General features: G+C 41.8%; 1 protein-coding gene across 2 annotated transcripts in view; it reads left to right on the plus strand.

Moving 5' to 3' along the window:
* The window catches only part of LOC138300157 (zinc finger protein 684-like), a 149,017-nt gene that overhangs the window by 15,985 nt on the left and 114,904 nt on the right, over positions 1–18,128 (plus strand). For both annotated transcript variants that reach the window (XM_069239115.1, XM_069239117.1), the window contains exon 2: positions 7,493–7,619. In XM_069239115.1, coding sequence (XP_069095216.1) covers positions 7,493–7,619 — 127 coding nt within the window. The remainder of the gene's footprint in view (positions 1–7,492; positions 7,620–18,128) is intronic.

The raw sequence follows: 18,128 nt of genomic DNA on the forward strand, positions 1-18,128 counted from the left end.
CGTAGAACTTGGGTCATGAAGGCCCAATCTACTCGATCGAATGCCTTCTCGGCATCCAAACTCAAGAGAATGGCTGGGACCTTTTTCTTATGAGCTTTCTCCAATAAATGTATCACCCTGCGAATGTTATTGTGAGTCTGACTGCCCTTAACAAATCCTGATTGGTCTGGGTGTATCAAGTCAGGAAACAGTTCTTCAAGTCAGGACGTCAGTATCCTGGTGTATAGTTTTGCATCTAAATTCAGAAGAGCTATAGGTCGATATGAGCTACAGAGTTGGGGGTCCTTCCCTGGTTTGGGAATGACTGAGATAATAGCGTCACCCATTGTATGTGTGGTGATCCCTGAGGTACCTATATAATTAAATAACTTGGTTAGATAGGGCGTCAATTCTGAGCTATATGTTTTATAGAATTGAGCTGTCAGACCATGCGGCCCTGGAGACTTATTTTGTTTAAGGCGATTTATTGCTGCCTGTACCTCAGACTCCTCGATGGGTGCCCCCAGTTGCTCGTTACGTGCATTTGTGACTTTGGGTAGGTCTATATGTTCTAAGTAAGCCAATTGGGTAGTTTCAGAAGTGGTGTCTGCTGTGTACAGGTCGCGATAGAACCCGCTAAATATATTTGCCTTTTCTACATCCAAATCAGTCAGACCATTAGTGGGGTGTTTGATATCCCCTATATATTCCTTTTCTCTTGTCACTCGTAGTTGTCTGGCAAGGTGTGACCCCACTTTGTTCATATGTCAGTCTCTGCAGACGTTGTAATGTAAGTTCTGCTCTATTGGCATATATAGCGTTTAATTATAGCGTTTAATTTGCCCCTCAAGGCTGTCATCGTGCGTTGCAGGGGTATGATCGGGTTAGTTTTATGAGCTGCTTCAGCGGCTTGTAGTTCTATCTCTAATACTAGCCGCTCCTGTCTTCTCTGTTTGTTTAGGACCGCATTTAGGGGGATACATTTCCCCCTTAAAACTGCTTTGAAGGCGTCCCATGTTATACTTAGATTGGTATCTGCTGGCTCGTTGAACTTAAAGTATTCCCTGATGGTGGTGCGTAGTTCTTCTCTAGAAGGCTTGTCTCTAATCAGGAATGGCGGGAAGTACCATTGTGGGGTTTTTGAAAAGTTCTCTCTCCAGTCTATTGTTAGGTCCATTGGAGTATGGTCTGAGAGGGTGATGGAGTGAATTGTTGCCTTGGGGTTACCCCTTGGCTAGCAAACACATAGTCAATTCTTGAGTATGCCCTTTGAGAATGGGAAAAAAAAGTGTAGTCTCTGTCGTTGGGGTGAAGTTTCCTCCAGGTGTCAACCAAGCCAGTCTCCATCATTACCTGTTGTAATGCTGGCGAGAAGTTCCCAGATGACGAGCGGTGGGGGTTCGTACTGTCTTGGTTTGCCTGCCACGTGAGGTTAAAGTCCCCCATCATGAATATATCCCCCTCCGCAAAAGCTCCCAGTGTCTCTAGACGGAGGCGACCTCTCATCACTCCTTTCACCAGAACATAGAGACCTTCCTTGTCAGTATGGTAGCCTGTAGGATGGAATTGTAGGGCTTTATGGAACATGAGTTCTTCTCTGTTGTGTTTCGTCGTAGCTGATGATCTGAAGGTTTGTGGGTATTTTTTATGTTTAAGCCTATGGTTTTCTCCTCTCTTAAGATGAGTCTCTTGTAGCGCTATTACATCATAATGGTTATCTGTTAAGCATTTCCATATTTTGTGGCCCTTCACTGGTGCGTTTAACCCTTTGACATTCCAGGTGAGCATTGTCTTTACCATTCCATCAACAATGGGTGTGGTCGTCTCCCTGAGGCTAGCATTGTGCAGGTTCGGAGTCTATTGTGCTCTTTCCTTGGAGTATCTTCTTGCGATCTTCGGAATGTCAATATGGGACATATTCTTCCCGTCTTCCCCCCCAAGTGGGTCTGTATCTCACTCTTGCTTATTGTACATGGCCTCCCAACTCCTAAAGAAACCTAACGATGAACAATTTAAGGACAGCAGGTCCAGAGTGTGTAAGTCTCCATATGTCTATTAACGACATTATGAGTGCAGGTCTTATTCCGCTTTGTCGCTCAATGGTTAGATATTATTGGGCTTCAGTACTGGGGTATGGGAGGTAGTGGGGCCTGCCTGCTAGTTGAGTTTTGTCAAGGGAGGTCTTTGTAGGCATGCTGCTGCATTATCCCGGTGGATCGTCCTCTGTTGGTTTGTGTCTACGTGCTTGGGGATTTTTTCGGGCCAGCTATTGTCCGGGACCAATGGATTTTTTCTGACTTGTCTCCGTAAGATCTTCTCCAGACTGGGGAATACCAAGTATGGACATTGCTGTTGTGAGGTCTGTCACATGATAAGGTCTATTATTTAATTCAAAGACCAGGCCTCTCGTACATGGTCCTCCCTCAGTCTATCCGTGACGGGCCTGAATTGTTGTCTCCGGGCAAGCATGGCTGGTGTTATGTCTTGGAATAGGGAGCAGGTTTCTCCCTGGAATATTACTTAGTCAACTTTTCGTGAGGCTTGAAGAATGGATTCCTTAATGCTGAAGGAGTGTAGCTTAACAAGAATATCTCACAGTCGTCTCTTGTCCACGGAAGTGCTGCTGCCCACTCTGTGGATTCTATCTATCTTTATCTTAAGCTGCGTTTTGTTTATGATCTCTTGGAACAGGCCCACCACAAATGCTTTAAGGTCCGACCCCTCCGCGCCTTCTGCAAGGTTTCTGATCCTGATGTTGTCTCGTCACGCCCTATTTTCCATATCTTCTTGTTTATGTGTCGCTGACTGAAGTTCCGTCTGGAGTGGCTGTGTAAGAGCATCCAGCTGGTTAAGACGAGTCTCCATTTCTTCTGTTTTCGTCTCAGCGTCTAAAATTCGGGTGCCCACGGAGTCTACATCCTGTCGCAACGAAGAGAGTTTAGCATTAAGATTTGCCTGTCATTTTTCAAGCGAGTAGGCCATATAGGTTTTCAGTTCTTCCCTCAGTTCTTTTTTAAAGTCTCTCATGGAAGCCATGAGGTCATCCCGTGGGAGGGCCATCTCCTCACCCTGCTGTGCTGTTCCACCTTCCAGAGACGAGAAGTAGTTGGAGAACCTGTTAGAGTTCTGTTTCTTGGGAGGCATGTGTAGGGATAAGTATTCCTGACTTCTATGGTTATTTCTCGTTCTGCCGTTTTTCGCTCTAACATATCGACTTCTTGCCTCCTTCTGTTAGGGGTCTCTTTTCCGTAGGTTTGCCACTCCGTACCATAATCCGCGCTCCTTTACAGCAAATTCACTGCTTCCAGGTATCAAAGATTTGCTTTCCATTGGTCTGTCTCCCACCCTCATTCCAAAGGGATATTTTCAAGGTTCCTCAGGTCCGCTCCGGATGTGCTGCTAGATCCAAGCTATGAAGCCTGCATGCATGTGATCTTCACTGGGCTATAGGTGGCCATAGATTGTAGACTTTTTTCTGCCTGTGAGGGAGTCCCCGGGTCCTTTAGTTCCATGCTGGCGCTCCTTAATCCCTCTGCACAGTCGCCATTTTAGGGTCAGGCATTAGCGTGCCTGACGTTACTTTGGGGGGAGGGTCCCACAAGTGAGACCCCAGTCACTGCCTGCAGCAGTCGTCCCCTATTCCCCTGTTGCGGGGGTGCTCGCAGAGGGTGGCGGGGGCAGGACTTTTCCCGTTTTTTTTCTGGCATCTCGTGTTCCCGCGCCGCATTCAGGGCCCGGACCCAGGGGTCAACCTCACAGTTCTCTTGGCATCGGCAGAGCTGTCATCGTCAGCGGGGGATCCGGTGTGCTCTGCCACTCCTCACATCCCTTTTTAATCAAAATTTACATCTTGTTTATCGCCGAAATGCCCAGTTTTAATTGAGTATTAGCGGAGCCAAAGGGAATCACGTCCGGGCGGCCATCTTGGCAAGCCCCGCCCCTCCTTGGGCACTTTTTTATTGCCTTCATTAGAATTTCTTCAATCTGTTATGTGCCCGCTTTTCTGCATTGCCCAAAAAGCTCTTATGTGACAGAATCAGAATCTTGTGGAGAGTTTCCAGAAGACTGGCTTATTATCCCAGCATAGATGATAGGTTTCCAATTTGTAGCAATGCAGGTCACAATGTTGTGAACAAATACACTTTTCCTTCCGTTAGCAAGAACAAGTCTTCCACCCGTGAGTAGTCTAATTGTGCGACTTCGTAGCTGGATTAGAAGTATAGTGCTATAATTTAAAAATGGTACCCCAAATTTTAAAATATCTAGACACATCATTAAGAAATTTGATGCAGAGATCAGTTCTTGAGCAGTAAGTCTGGCCTTGGCAAACTGGGATGGTTATTTTTAAATTTTGTATTGCAAGCATAGGGCAGCAAAAAAAAAAAAAAACTCCACCCAAACCTAGTACAGTATGCTTGCAATAAAATTTTTAATTAGGAAAGTGATCATTGCACTAAATTTTATTAGAACACTTTTACTTAGAAAAGGTATAAAAACAATTTTTAATTTTAATGCACATCACTGGAAAATAGGATTCTTATTGGTGCAAAGAAGAGATACTTTTTGCTTTGAATCACTATATCCTAAAGACATAGGGCCTGATTATGAGTCCTGGGACCACTGTACCTGTGGAACAGTTCGATCGCCAGATTACGAGGATGGCGGATGGACCGCCACAAGACCGCTGCAACCACCAGGATCTTGGATTCCATAGCAGCAGCGGTTGGGAAAGCCGTGATCAGTCGCAGTAGTGCTGATGCCGGCACTGCCGTGCTGATCACGACCTGCCTTTCTGGCAGGGCTCGGCGGAAAGGCAGGAAAGGGGCCCCAAACAGGGCCCCAGGTCGTTTATGCCCTTTGGGCAATGTGGCTGGGGCCACATGTTGTGTACCCCTATGTATGCACTGTTGGTGCACACTGTTTGCTTCAGGCTCCCTTTATGAGCCGAAACATGCTGCAGCAGTGCCACTGCAGTAAACACTACCGCAGCCCGGTGGTAGTGTCGTAATACGGCGGTCGGGAGGCTGTCGGCTTGGTTGCGTCCTCCCGAGCGCCCTTTGGCGGTCTTGCGGTCTGACCGCCAGACTTGAAATTGGGGCCATAGTTTAGACACCCAAGAATAATAAATAAAAATGGGTGGAGTGTGGAAAGAACAAATGGCAAAGTATTGTCCCACCAGCCCTGGCACTGACATGCACTTTTTATTAGGTTAATGTGCACATATGATAAGGGAAGATGTTGTTACTCACCGTGCAAGAAAGCCAGTATCAGGAGGTAGCTGACCCATTGCCTCAAGGTGTATGTTGTGGTGGTTGAAAGCATAATGTGAATTACAGTGGAACAGAGCAATAGATGAGGAGTATTAACCCAAAGCCCACCTCTCTATGTTGAGATTTATGTATTTTTAGTTTTTTTATATTCAAGGCTAGTGAGAGAGCTTTAGCTGCCTCTAGGATCAACCTAAATGAGGGCACAGTGCTAAATTCCAGCATAAACCAAGCTCAAGGCACACCACCTCAGCAGGGGTAGATTCATGTTTCCAATGCTTTTCTGCAGATGCTAATATTCAAATCATTAATCTTGCATCATCTGCAGTAACCATACCATGGCACTGTTTGTAAAGATTAGGAGAAGCCTATTTCAGGAGCATCTACAAGTTTGTGACAATTTGCAATAGCAGACCTTATCCACATGACATAATGAGGCAAAATGAGGTGTAGCCGAAAAATACTGTGCTTAAACAGACACATTGGCTGATTGATAATTATTATGGCTGTATCATCTAATGTTTACCATCTGTTCTTATTTAGCAGGAACAGTATTCGTTTACTGTTTGTTTTTCGGTCTAAAGGAAAGAACAGCAACAGTTTGTTTATCCATGTGTTTCATCTCTTGTATATTCTTTTCCATTTTTCTGCACCCATGTCTTATCTACTACATTCTGTCTCTTTCCATTTTCTAGTGCTTGTTATTTAAAAATTGGAACATTGTATTTTACATCGACTTGTTTAACTGCCAGCATTAAAGAGACAGCTGTAAAATTAACCTACAGGCATTGCCTCTAATATGCAACTGTAGATAGCATTTCATGCATTTGAAAAAATATGTTATATTGATATATTAATATGACAAATAGTAAAACATTTTATATATAGATGCCAGCTATGCTTAGGGATACTAGACCACGTGCTCCATCCAAATACCGCAACAAATATTGTGTGACTAAAATGCTTTGGCCAATAATATTTTGAGTACAATAATATCATAACAAAAATATTGCAGGTAAATGTATCATTTTTACTTTTTTCACAATAAAATCAAAGTTGAATAAATAGTTTACTATATTGTTTTATGTTATTTTATTGCATTGTGTTATGTTTCATTATTTATGTTAATGTGAAATTATGTTCTTATATTATTGGAATCAATATGTTTTATCTGGCTTGTTAGGTTTAGAAGAGATTGAATAGGTAATTTATTTTTTAAATTATGTATCAATTTCAATGTTGAATGAAGGTTTGAATTATTTAATACATTTACATTTTGGATTTAGGAGTTAATTGGGGTTTGGGTGGGTAATGTTTAATAATTGATTCAATATATTTTTGGGTATAACTTATTACTTGTTTCAAATTTGTATATGTTTATTGTTACTTCCGAAATATTTGATCATATATGCGGTTTAAACTATTACTTTATGTATTGCTATGGATTATGTTGCGTGTTCTGATTTGGGTGTGTTTTGTGATTTGCAAAGTGTATATTATTGTCGCTTGTTTAATATGTTACATTTTTAATGCTTGATATTGTTTTCATTTTTTACTTGTTTTATTGTTGTATTGTTTATTTCTTTGGAATGCTGAGTATATTGTGGAATGTGCAGGTAGTTTTTAAAAATAAAAAATAGGTAAATTATAATGAAGTTAATATCAGTTATCATAACAAAATGTATTACTTTAACTTTATGTTTCAGTGTTATGTCGGTGGTTGAAAGTTTTGGGTTTTTAAAAATTATTATTTATTTGATAAATTATTTATTTTCAGTATTATAACCCTGCATTTTCAGCAGATCATTTACAGTTTATTCGTACAAGTAGTGGTAGACACATTTAATTGAGGTCATGAATCTGTGTCATTTTCTTTCTTAAATAAAGTATATTTGTTTTCTATAACATTAGGATGTGCTTGGTGAAAGTCTAAGGGCCATATGTACGAAAGCTTTTTCCCATAGACACAGAATGGGTAAAATCCTTTGGTACATCTGGCCCTAAGTGTGTTAACGTATAAGAGTGCCACAGAATGTGCAGCATTATCTTTCCACGCCTCATGGCTCCTGTTGCCAAGGAGCTGGGTTTGTATGCTCTTTTCCACTAAAGAACTTCCTTGAAAAAAGAAGACGAAAAGAAAAAATAGGAAAGATAAATGGAAACATTGAAATTTAAACAAACATATCCTATCTGATGTGTCACAAAATTATGTTGCTGTCTTTGAATTGTACACCTTTGTGTTTCAGGCGCCAGTGAAGTTCAGTGATGTTGTTGCCTGTTTTTCTGAAGAGGAGTGGAAGCTTTTACACGAATGGCAGAATGAACTTTACAATAATGTGATGAAGGAGATCCATCAAGTCCTCATTTCACTAGGTAAAATGATATCTTTTATGTTTGTAAACTATGATTTTTCCAGTTTGCTCCGACATTTGCTTTGTTAGACAGTATGAGATTGTATATTTTGTTTATTTATTTAGCTATCCATTGAAACAGTAAAAGGTAAGTAGTATAATTGTTTCACAATTATTTCTGCCTTTTCTGGTGTCTGTGACGGGTATGGAATTTTATAAAATATCTACTTGTCCTGGGGACCGTATGCTTCCATAATTTAGTTGTTCTGTAAATGTAAAAAATCTGTGTGTCCCTTCCGGTGCAGGTGCCATGTAGAGCGGTGACAAATTATGTTTGCATTCTAATTATATAAAATCTCTCTCAATAGCTTGCTTGAGTATCACTGATGCTCATATTATATCAGGGTTTAAATTCCAGCAAAATTCTGACTTTGCCACCTTCCTGTAAATTTATCTTGGCCCCTAACATGAGTTGAGAGGAGCAGGATTCCCATATGGAACTACACCCAAACGTGAGTGGACATTTGTTCCTGCATGTGGATTTAGCTGGTATAAGAACCACCCGGTAATATCACTTTGTGCATTGCAGAATGGACCCATTTTCCTGCCCAGGAAACATATAATGGTCCCCGATGCCAGACCACTCTCTCCCCTACTGTCTCCACCGTCCTCCCTTCCCCACCTTCACTTGAAGCGGCCTCCTGTCATGTTTATGACCTGTCCACAGGAGGTGGTAAATGTGAGTGATAATACCCACAGAAAAGGTAATACTGTGCATAATTCCACCCAGTAAAACACATCTGCACAGTAATTCCCCCATTTCATGGGGATAAACTTGTAATTGCATGGTAGTGATGGGATATTATTGCACTGTGCCAGTTTTTATGGATGTGGATTTACCCCCAATCCACTACCTTGCAAATCATAGTTGTGTATACTGTAGCTGGAAAGAGGCTGGAAGTGATAGTGTCAGGATTGGAATGTTTAAGGGTGTTCACCAGCTACGCTAATCTCTTTCCGCAGTGGAAAAGCTTGGAAATGTACTCCTAACAAAGGCAGTTATTCATGGTGGGCAAAAAAGGGGGTGTAGGGAAAGTGAATGTGCAATTTTTCAGCATTTCTTTTTACATGAGCATAGTTGTTCATGGGAAAATATATATCATAAAGGTTTGTTAGGCATATGGTTTCCAGGCCTACTTCTATAAACTCTTGCGAAATCCTGAAACTTGTAAGTCTACATTAACGCACTGAGTGCTCTTAGGTAGCTTTCTTTAAAAAAAAAAAAAATGGCATGCATCAAGCGCAGAATGATGCCTCAGAGAAATAATATTTAAAAGGTACACAATAGTTTCGCAAAATTCTTTTTCAAGTTGCCTTTTTTGAGTATGTTTTTCATTTGAAAAGCAATCACAAAAGTTACTTTTGTGTTTCAGCTTGTATTTGTATACAAGAGGGAGTACTTAAAAAGCATTATAAGTAGCTTTAAATTGATACAATTTGCAAACTTGTGTACATGTTTTTATACTCGAACCACGGCCAGTGATGCAAGTTAAGATCACCGCTTACTGCATCTCCTTAGTGCACTCACATTGACAGCAAACAAATTTGTAATTATATTAATATGAACGTTTAAACAACCTCTACATATGGAAAAACATTTTGCTTAAGTGGTAGGCAATCCTCTTTCACAGATCACACATCCATACTGTGGTACTCTAAAGGGTTTGTGCTACAATGTTTGGGTCTACTTGTCCAGTGGACGAAATAAAAATGAACATTTGTCTTTGGCATCAAACAATATGTCCTGGGCGTTGGGTGATAGGGATTCCACACCCCTGGTCTGCTCTTGCTAGTTGGTCCTGTCTAAAGGCGAACCATGTGCCCATCAAAATATGTTTGTGTGTTTCATAAAATGTAAACTAACACAATTTGTCTAATATACATATAGTACTTTCTGTAGCTGAGATACCAACAAACATGTTTTATAGTGGTTACAGTTCAAAATCAATCAAAACATTTTAGTTTCCATCACAAACAACCAAACAATCCAGTGGTCCAAAAAACAAGCAACCTAAGAATCAGGGCACTATCCTAGTTAAGAAAAGTTACTAGGCCTGCTGTTGCTTTGGTGATCAATATTTAACTAAAAACTATTCACGCCTAGGGCTCAGTTGGTGTCACATTAATTTCAGTGTTTTTGATGAGTACTGAAACTGGATTGGGTTTCTCGACAAAGCATCCGCCAGAGATAAGAATTGTAAGGGCCAATATCTCGAAATGAGATAGTCCTGCTTGAAATTTTCAGTGGATGGGGTCACTTACACAAATGTGATATCTATTGGACTTACAAGCTTGGCCAGTTATAGTTGTCAACTGTGGTTTAGATTTTGGGTCAAACAGCACCTTCAACTGATAATATTTCTGAAGCCATAACTACTGGACCAAGGTAGATAAATTGCTGTCAATAAAATCAAGTCACCAATCCTGTGTTGAAGAGAAATAACCACCAGGGTTCACCATTACCCTCGGTTCTTTGGGGAAGTCAGGGACAGTCTTGGCCACTACTGATACATGATACAGCAGGTGTAGGTGCACTATCTTTTAGATAATCATCATGACTGTGGTGAGCCTAGGTTGCTGTGGGCGTGGAAAATGTTAACCTCAAAGTTTACAAAGTAATGTGTCCCAAAGACAAGATTAAAAACAGCATTTTAAAATAAATTCAGTAATAAAGGATTTATTAAGATTTTAAAGTGCAATACACAAACTAGAAAAATTGAACATTAGTCTCTTTCAGTCAGTCAAAATACATAGAAAGCAATTCAAAGGAAGGCTCTTGGTTAAAGGATATAATGTAAGCAAGATCAGGGAAAAAGACTAAGGACCTAATTTACACATAGGTGGGAATCCTGTTTCTCCGGCAGGGAGATGGAGTAAATTACTCCATCGCCCTGATGGAGGTGTCACCCACTTACTTTAGAAATGACCGCCCGACTGCTGGTCATTCCTAAAGCATTGGCAGAAACTGCTGTCATGGTGGTCCCTGTCAGTGCTGTTTACAGTTTGGTGGAAGGCTCCGTCAACATGCAGAGCACTGCACCAAACTATTTTCTTTAGTTTTTCCAAATGAAAATCAAATTCAGAAGCGTGGTTTCTTTTTGAACATAAAAAATAAAGTGTCACGCATCTGCCCCCCCCCGGGGGCAGATCGGCCTATTGTTATTAGGCCGATCTGCCCCCAGGGGGGCAGAAACCTCTAGGCGCCAGGGCACATTTTTTTTTGTGTTTTGTTTTTTGTTTGTTTGTTTTTTTAGAGATGGGGAGCGACCCATTAGGCAAGGGTCGCTCCCCTGGGGGGCAAATTGTATTTAGACCATTTCTGCCCCCCTTGGGGGCAGATTGGCCGATTTTAGGTCAATCTGTCCCCAAGGGGGCAGAAACCACTAGGCACCGGGGATTTTTTTTTTGGCGCCAATGTCATGCAGGGAGAGCGACCCTGTAGGCAAGGGTCGCTCCCGGCGAGGGTTGGGGGGGGGGGGGCAACTTTATTTTAAGCCATTTCTGCCCCCACCGGGGGCAGATCGGCCTATTGTTATTAGGCCGATCTGCCCCCAGGGGGGGCAGAAACCTCTAGGCGCCAGGGCAAACAAAAAATTGTTTTTTTTTTTGTTTGTTTGTTTTTTTAGAGATGGGGAGCGACCCATTAGGCAAGGGTCGCTCCCCTGGGGGGCAAATTGTATTTAGACCATTTCTGCCCCCCTTGGGGGCAGATTGGCCGATTTTAGGTCAATCTGCCCCCAAGAAACCACTAGGCACCGGGGATTTTTTTTGGGCGCCAATGTCACGCAGGGGGAGCGACCCCGTAGGCAAGGGTCGCTCCTGGGGGGGGGGACACAAATCTATTTTAGGCCATTTCTGCCCCCCCTGGGGCTGGCTGAGCTAGAGGCCAAAATCCACAGGTAGGCACTGTTTTCTATGAAAAAATGTGATGTGTCCACGTTGCGTTTTGGGGCATTTCCTGTCGCGGGTTCTAGGCCTACCCTCACAAGTGAGGTATCATTTTTATCGGGAGAGTTGGGGGAACGCTGGGTGGAAGGAAATTTGTGGCTCCTCTCTGATTCCAGAACTTTCTGTCACCAAAATGTGAGGAAAATGTGTTTTTTTTAGCCAAATTTTGAGGTTTGCAAAGGATTCTGGGTAACAGAACCTGGTCAGAGCCCCACAAGTCACCCCATCTTGGATTCCCCTAGGTCGCTAGTTTTCAAAAATGCACAGGTTTGGTAGGTTTCCCTAGGTGAGCTAGAGCTAGAGGCCAAAATCTACAGGTAGGCACTTTGCAAAAAACACCTCTGTTTTCTTTCAAAAAATGTGATGTGTCCACATTGCGTTTTGGGGCATTTCCTGTCGCGGGCGCTAGGCCTACCCACACAAGTGAGGTATCATTTTTATCAGGAGACTTGGGGGAACGCTGGGTGGAAGGAAATTTGTGGCTCCTCTCTGATTCCAGAACTTTCTGTCACCAAAATGTGAGGAAAGCGTGTTTTTTTTAGCCAAATTTTGAGGTTTGCAAAGGATTCTGGCTAACAGAGCCTGGTCAGAGCCCCACAAGTCACCCCATCTTGGATTCCCCTAGGTCTCTAGTTTTAAAAAATGCACAGGTTTGGTAGGTTTCCCTAGGTGCCAGTTGAGCTAGAGGCAAAAATCTACAGGTAGGCACTTTGCAAAAAAAACCTCTGTTTTCTTTAAAAAAATGTGATGTGTCCACGTTGCGTTTTGGGGCGTTTCCTGTCGCAGGCGCTAGGCCTACCCACACAAGTGAGGTATCACTTTTATCGGGAGACTTGGGGGAATATAGATTAGCAAAACAAGTGTTATTGCCCCTTGTCTTTCTCTACATTTTTTCCTTCCAAATATAAGAGAGTGTGTAAAAAAGACATCTATTTGAGAAATGCCCTGGAATTCACATGCTAGTATGGTCACCCCGGAATTCAGAGATGTGCAAATAACCACTGCTCCTCAACACCTTATCTTGTGCCCTTTTTGGAAATACAAAGGTTTTCTTGATAGCTATTTTTCACTCTTTATATTTCAGCAAATGAATTGCTGTATACCCGGTATTGAATGAAAACGCACTGCAGGGTGCAGCTCAATTATTGGCTCTGGCTACCTAGGGTTCTTGATGAACCTACAAGCCCTATATATCCCCGCAACCAGAAGAGTCTAGCAGACGTAACGGTATATTGCTTTCGAAAATCTGACATTGCAGGAAAATGTTACAGAGTAAAACGTAGAGAAAAATTGATGTTTTTTTCACCTCAATTTCAATATTTTTCTTTTTCAGTTGTTATTTTCTGTAGGAAACCCTTGTAGGATCTACACAAGTGACCCCTTGCTGAATTCAGAATTTTGTCTACTTTTCATAAATGTTTAGGTTTCTGGGATCCAGCATTGGTTTCACGCCCATTTCTGTCACTGACTGGAAGGAGGCTGAAAGCACAACAAATTGTAAAAATGGGGTATGTCCCAGTAAAATGCCAAATTTGTGTTGAAAAATTGGGTTTTCAAGTCTGCCTGTTCCTGAAAGCTGGGAAGCTGGTGATTTTAGCACTGCAAACCCTTTGTTGATGCCATTTTCAGGGAAAAAACCACAAGCCTTCTTCTGCAGCCACTTTTTCCCATTTTTGTTGAAAAAAACGAAATTTTCACTGTATTTTGGCTAATTTCTTGGCCTCCTTCAGGGGAACCCACAAAGTCTGGCTACCTCTAGAATCCCTAGGATGTTGGAAAAAAAGGACACAAATTTGTCTTGGCTAGCTTATGTGGACAAAAAGTTATGAGGGCCTACGCGCAAACTGCCCCAAATAGCCAAAAAAAAGGCTCGGCACAGGAGGGGGAAAAGGCCTGGCAGCGAAGGGGTTAAAAACGTAACACAGCCCTACCAACTAAGCACTAAGGGCTAGATGTACAAAGACTTTTACTGGTCGCAAACAGCCCATTGGACCATTTACAGTGATAAAATACCTTTTGGTGTGTACCATCTCCATTTTGAGAGTCAATAACCTATTACCGACTTGCAAAATGTGTTTGCGACTTGTTATTAAGAAGGGGTGTGCCAGGGGTGTCCCTTTCTAATTGCGACTCGCAGGGGGATGTAAGAATGTTTTGCGACCAGGAATGCGGGCACAGAACGTTCCCAGTTACCACCAACTTCATGTTGGTGGTAACCCATTTGCAAACGGGAAGGGGTCCACAAGAGAACCCTTCCCCTTTGTTAATGGTAGCGAAAATGTTTTTTCAGAGCAGGCAGTGGTCCAGTGGATCACTGCCTATTCCGAAAAAACGAAAATAATACTTTTCATTTTTAAATGCATCCCGGTTTCCTTTAAGGAAAACGTGCAGCATCAAAAATACAATTATTTTTTTTAAAGTGCTGCGTTTAAAAAGCAGTCACAGACTTGGTGGGAATCGTAAACAGTGTGGTTAACATTGTTGTACATTTTGTTTTGCAATTCACAAACAAATTGCAAATTGAGAGTCACAAAACGAGAAGTCGTATATCTGGCCCTAACTCACTACATCAGTGGTCTCCAAACTTTTTAATGCCACGCCCCCCCCCCAGTTGAAAAATAAAAATCATTGGACCCCCACTTCAGAATTTTAAACAATTATTTCATAAAGATGGCAATGTTTAAATATGTCTAGACCTATTTTAACATTGCAGTTAAGTACTGTTACCTTTTCTTTTTACATTTGCAGTAACATGCTTCTGCTTAAAACAAAGGCCTGTTATCTGTATAATGCTTCTTTTAGCAAGAGTCTGGCGCCCCCCCTGGGATCACTTGAGGCCCCACTAGGGGGGCCTGCCACCCAGTTTGAAGACCTCTGCACTACATGAATATTGATTTGCCCCTTCTGAGAAAACGCCATCCAGAGTTGTTAGAGCAAACTTGTTATATAAACCATGGAAAACAATCATGAATAAATCCAATACAGTGTGCTGACAGGAAGAGCCTTTTAAGTAACAAAAAGGCTTCTTCCAGTGAGTTATTTGGGAATAATAAGTTGCACTAAATAAACAGTGGACATCTTGCTGCATGTGGTGTCAAGCGAGAAAATATGGTCAAAGTACACCATGATTCATCAGCCTTTTTAAGAAAGATGGAGAAAAGCCCTAAAGGAGGCCTAGTAAACCTAAGCCACATAAAATACAGATAAACCTATCTCTGACCATTCATTGTAGAGAAATATACAACACTCTGGATAGCGCATGGAAATCTAACATTCATTTACTTCCAAAAATAGCCAATAAGCATTCCAAACTTAAGCAAAGCAATTGCTGTTTCAATGGGCTAGAGACTTGCCCTGGATCAGTTAGAGCATGTAATCCTAAAAATTCCATACATTTTGTGGTTGCAGTTATACTTTTTTTCTCAAAACAAGTGACTGGAAGTGAGAACACATAGCAAAAGCGAAATGTGCTGATAATCATTAATGATGAGGTGCTGGTACCTTCTTGTGAGGAGGAATGCGAGAAGACCTTGGAAGAGAGATATATTTAATACTAAAAGGAGCTGATTCTACTATTTTCTAAATCCTCACTTTGTTATGGCAAATTCAGAGTGAGACTATGCTTTGCTAGTATTGGTCAGCAGAAATGTGCAGTGGACAGCATGGAATAACAAAATAGATGATTTAAAATGCATGTAAATATGCAACAGTACTAAGGCTTTAGTAGTTTTCAAGCAGATACAAGAACAAAATTATAATTGAATAATAATGTGTGACTGCTCATGTTAAGGAACATATGAGCATTAGCATTGTCATAGTAAGCATATAAACATTAGGGCACATGCAGCGGAATCCACTTTCTCAGAAACATCTTTTTGACAAGAGGTGAAATCCCTACAACAATTCAATAACAAGTGTATTTCAGTTTTAATTGATTTCTTCATGAGCTCAGTCTTCATCATCCTCAAATGTACTAAATGAATAAGCAGAAGTAATGATTTTATTACTTCAAGCACATTAGGTGATGCACATAATCAATTCACTCAACTCATATTATGATCAGAATTAATGCAGTCATGATTTCAAAGCTCTTTATTCCCCAGTTCCCAAATATCCTTGATAACCAAGACCAGATGACTTTCAAGTTGAAATCAAAGGCATTTCAAATTTTGATATGATTTCTCTGCACTATAATTAATATGGTCTGTATGTTTGTGTACTAAGTCAGGTGTTAGCGAGGTGTGTACAACACTTAAAGCCTACTATTGCACAGATCCGCCCAGCCTCCTTCGACTGCCAGAGGTAATCTAAAGACATACCATTCTACAAGTGCATGATCTTCTGGGCATCTAACTGATCTGTTAGTAAACCTTTTAAGATGACTGTGGAATTGGTTACTTCTTCCAGTACTTCAGCATTTGGTCTACTCTCTTGAATGTCCTGCACTACATCGTAATTTGGAGTGGGTGAATGTTAGAACTGGGGTTCCTGTTTCTCTGAGTATGCACCCTGTAAAAGCAGTAACCACCTCTTCTAGACAGGGTATGCTAGATACACACCTAAAGATAATCTGTGCTCACTCTCTGGTAGCTTGGCACAGAGCAGTCGGGCTTATCTAAAGAGGCAGCGTGTAAAGTATTTGTGCAACAAAAACATGATAGCACAATGGAAACACAATAGAAAGACTCCACATGGGTTTAGGAAAACTAAGAGAATATTTAGCTGAGTGAAACAAGACCAAAAAGACAAAAATCCAATCGGTAGAAGTCGAGATGTGAATTTTGTAAAGAATAAACCCTAAAATAGTGCTGAGAAGTCGATAGCGCTAAAGTTACTTGAGGTCGCCCTAGGCTAGGGAAAACCTAAAGTTCAGGCTGACCGCTATAGAGGGCAAGCCAGCTGCAGGACTCACGCAGAGCCTGCTGAAAGAGTACCTTGGTTGGAGCAAGCGTCAGCATTGAAGACTTGATGTGTTGGTTCTGATCCACACAGTCGGGGAGATGCGTCAGTATCCAGCCTCTCAGTCGGGTCCGTCGGCACCAAACTCTGTTGAGGTGTAGGTGATGCATTGTTGTCAAGCCATGCAGCAATGTCCTCGGGTCGGGGCTGTGTCGTCATCGAACCTCACAGTTGGGTCCCACCTCGTTGTTGACTCGGCAGTGCAACGGCTCTGAAGGGCACTGTTTCGGTTCAGAGTGGCGTTACAGCCTGGATGCATCGGCTCTGGCACAGAAATCCAGGCCAAGAAATTTGCATCAAGCTGTTTCGGCCTGCTCAGGAAACTGAAAAAACATTTAAGATGGCTTCCCGAACCCTCGCAGAGCGTGGTTGTACAAGGTCTAGTCATATCAAGATTTGATCATGGTAACTCACTTTATCTGGGGAGTCCCAAATCAATCATAAAAAGACTCCAGGTAATTCAGAGCGCCACAGCCCGGATTCTTTTAAAAATCCCTAAACATCAGTTGGCCACAGCAGCTCTGGCGACCCTACACTGGCTCCCAGTGTTCAAGAAAATTCATTTCAAGGCACTCTGTCATGCTCATCGAGAAATGTACAAGAAGGAGCCTTTGCTGTTACAAAGACTGTTAAAACCCTGCAATCCTATTCGCTGTACAAACGGGATATTTTTAGAAGTCCCTAAATTCAGAAAAACCATGGTTGGAGGTCGCTCATTTGCCTTCCTTGCTTCTAAACCCTGGAACACTCTAACACTGGGAATAAGGAAGATAGAGTCTGAACTGAGATTTTAAAATCGTTTGAAGACTGCCCTGTTCAGCTATAGTTTGGAAGACTGCTCCCTCAGCGAACATGCACGCACAAGGCTATATAACCGAAATAATGCCCCATATCCTGGGAAGCCCTTCTAGGGAGCCATGCGCTTTAGAAATCTACATGAATAGAAATAGAATAGGATTTGTACACATATAATTTTGTCTCCAGTCTGATCTCATTCCTGTTTACCCAACCAGTCTGTTTTCCCATCGTCTCCAACTCAGATGACACCTTTTGTGACCGGTTAATAATGTGTGACTGCTAGTTAAGTCCTTAGCATTTTGATACTAAGCAGACAAGCATTGAGACACTTACGTAGCTGAGTTTAGTTTCTCACGTCATTCGAAACAGCACGGAAAACGGGAAGACAGGGGAAGAGAGACAACTAGGCAATTGTATATTAACACGAAGACCTCTTGTCTACATAATCTTAAAATACAGTGTGGAGGAAGAAGATACTGTGCGGTGTAGAGGTTAATTTGTATCCCTGGGGTATAATGTTAGTTTTTCATTCGGCTACATCGAGGCACAAGGAGATAAAATAAAATGCCTAGGGTCACACGGTTCTTTCTACCTCCGCAAAAATTAGATGGATGCCACTATGATGTGTAGCGGACATTCTTCGTATATTTTTTTAGCATTCTCAAGACCCCGGTGCAAGTGCCCCAGTAAATTATAATGCCTGTGTAAACCTCTGTGCAAATATCACAGTTCTAAGTGGTGCAGTGTTTATCACACCCCTGTTGAT

The sequence above is a fragment of the Pleurodeles waltl genome, chromosome 6 (genome assembly GCF_031143425.1).
Source record: "Pleurodeles waltl isolate 20211129_DDA chromosome 6, aPleWal1.hap1.20221129, whole genome shotgun sequence".
Classification (NCBI taxonomy): domain Eukaryota; kingdom Metazoa; phylum Chordata; class Amphibia; order Caudata; family Salamandridae; genus Pleurodeles; species Pleurodeles waltl.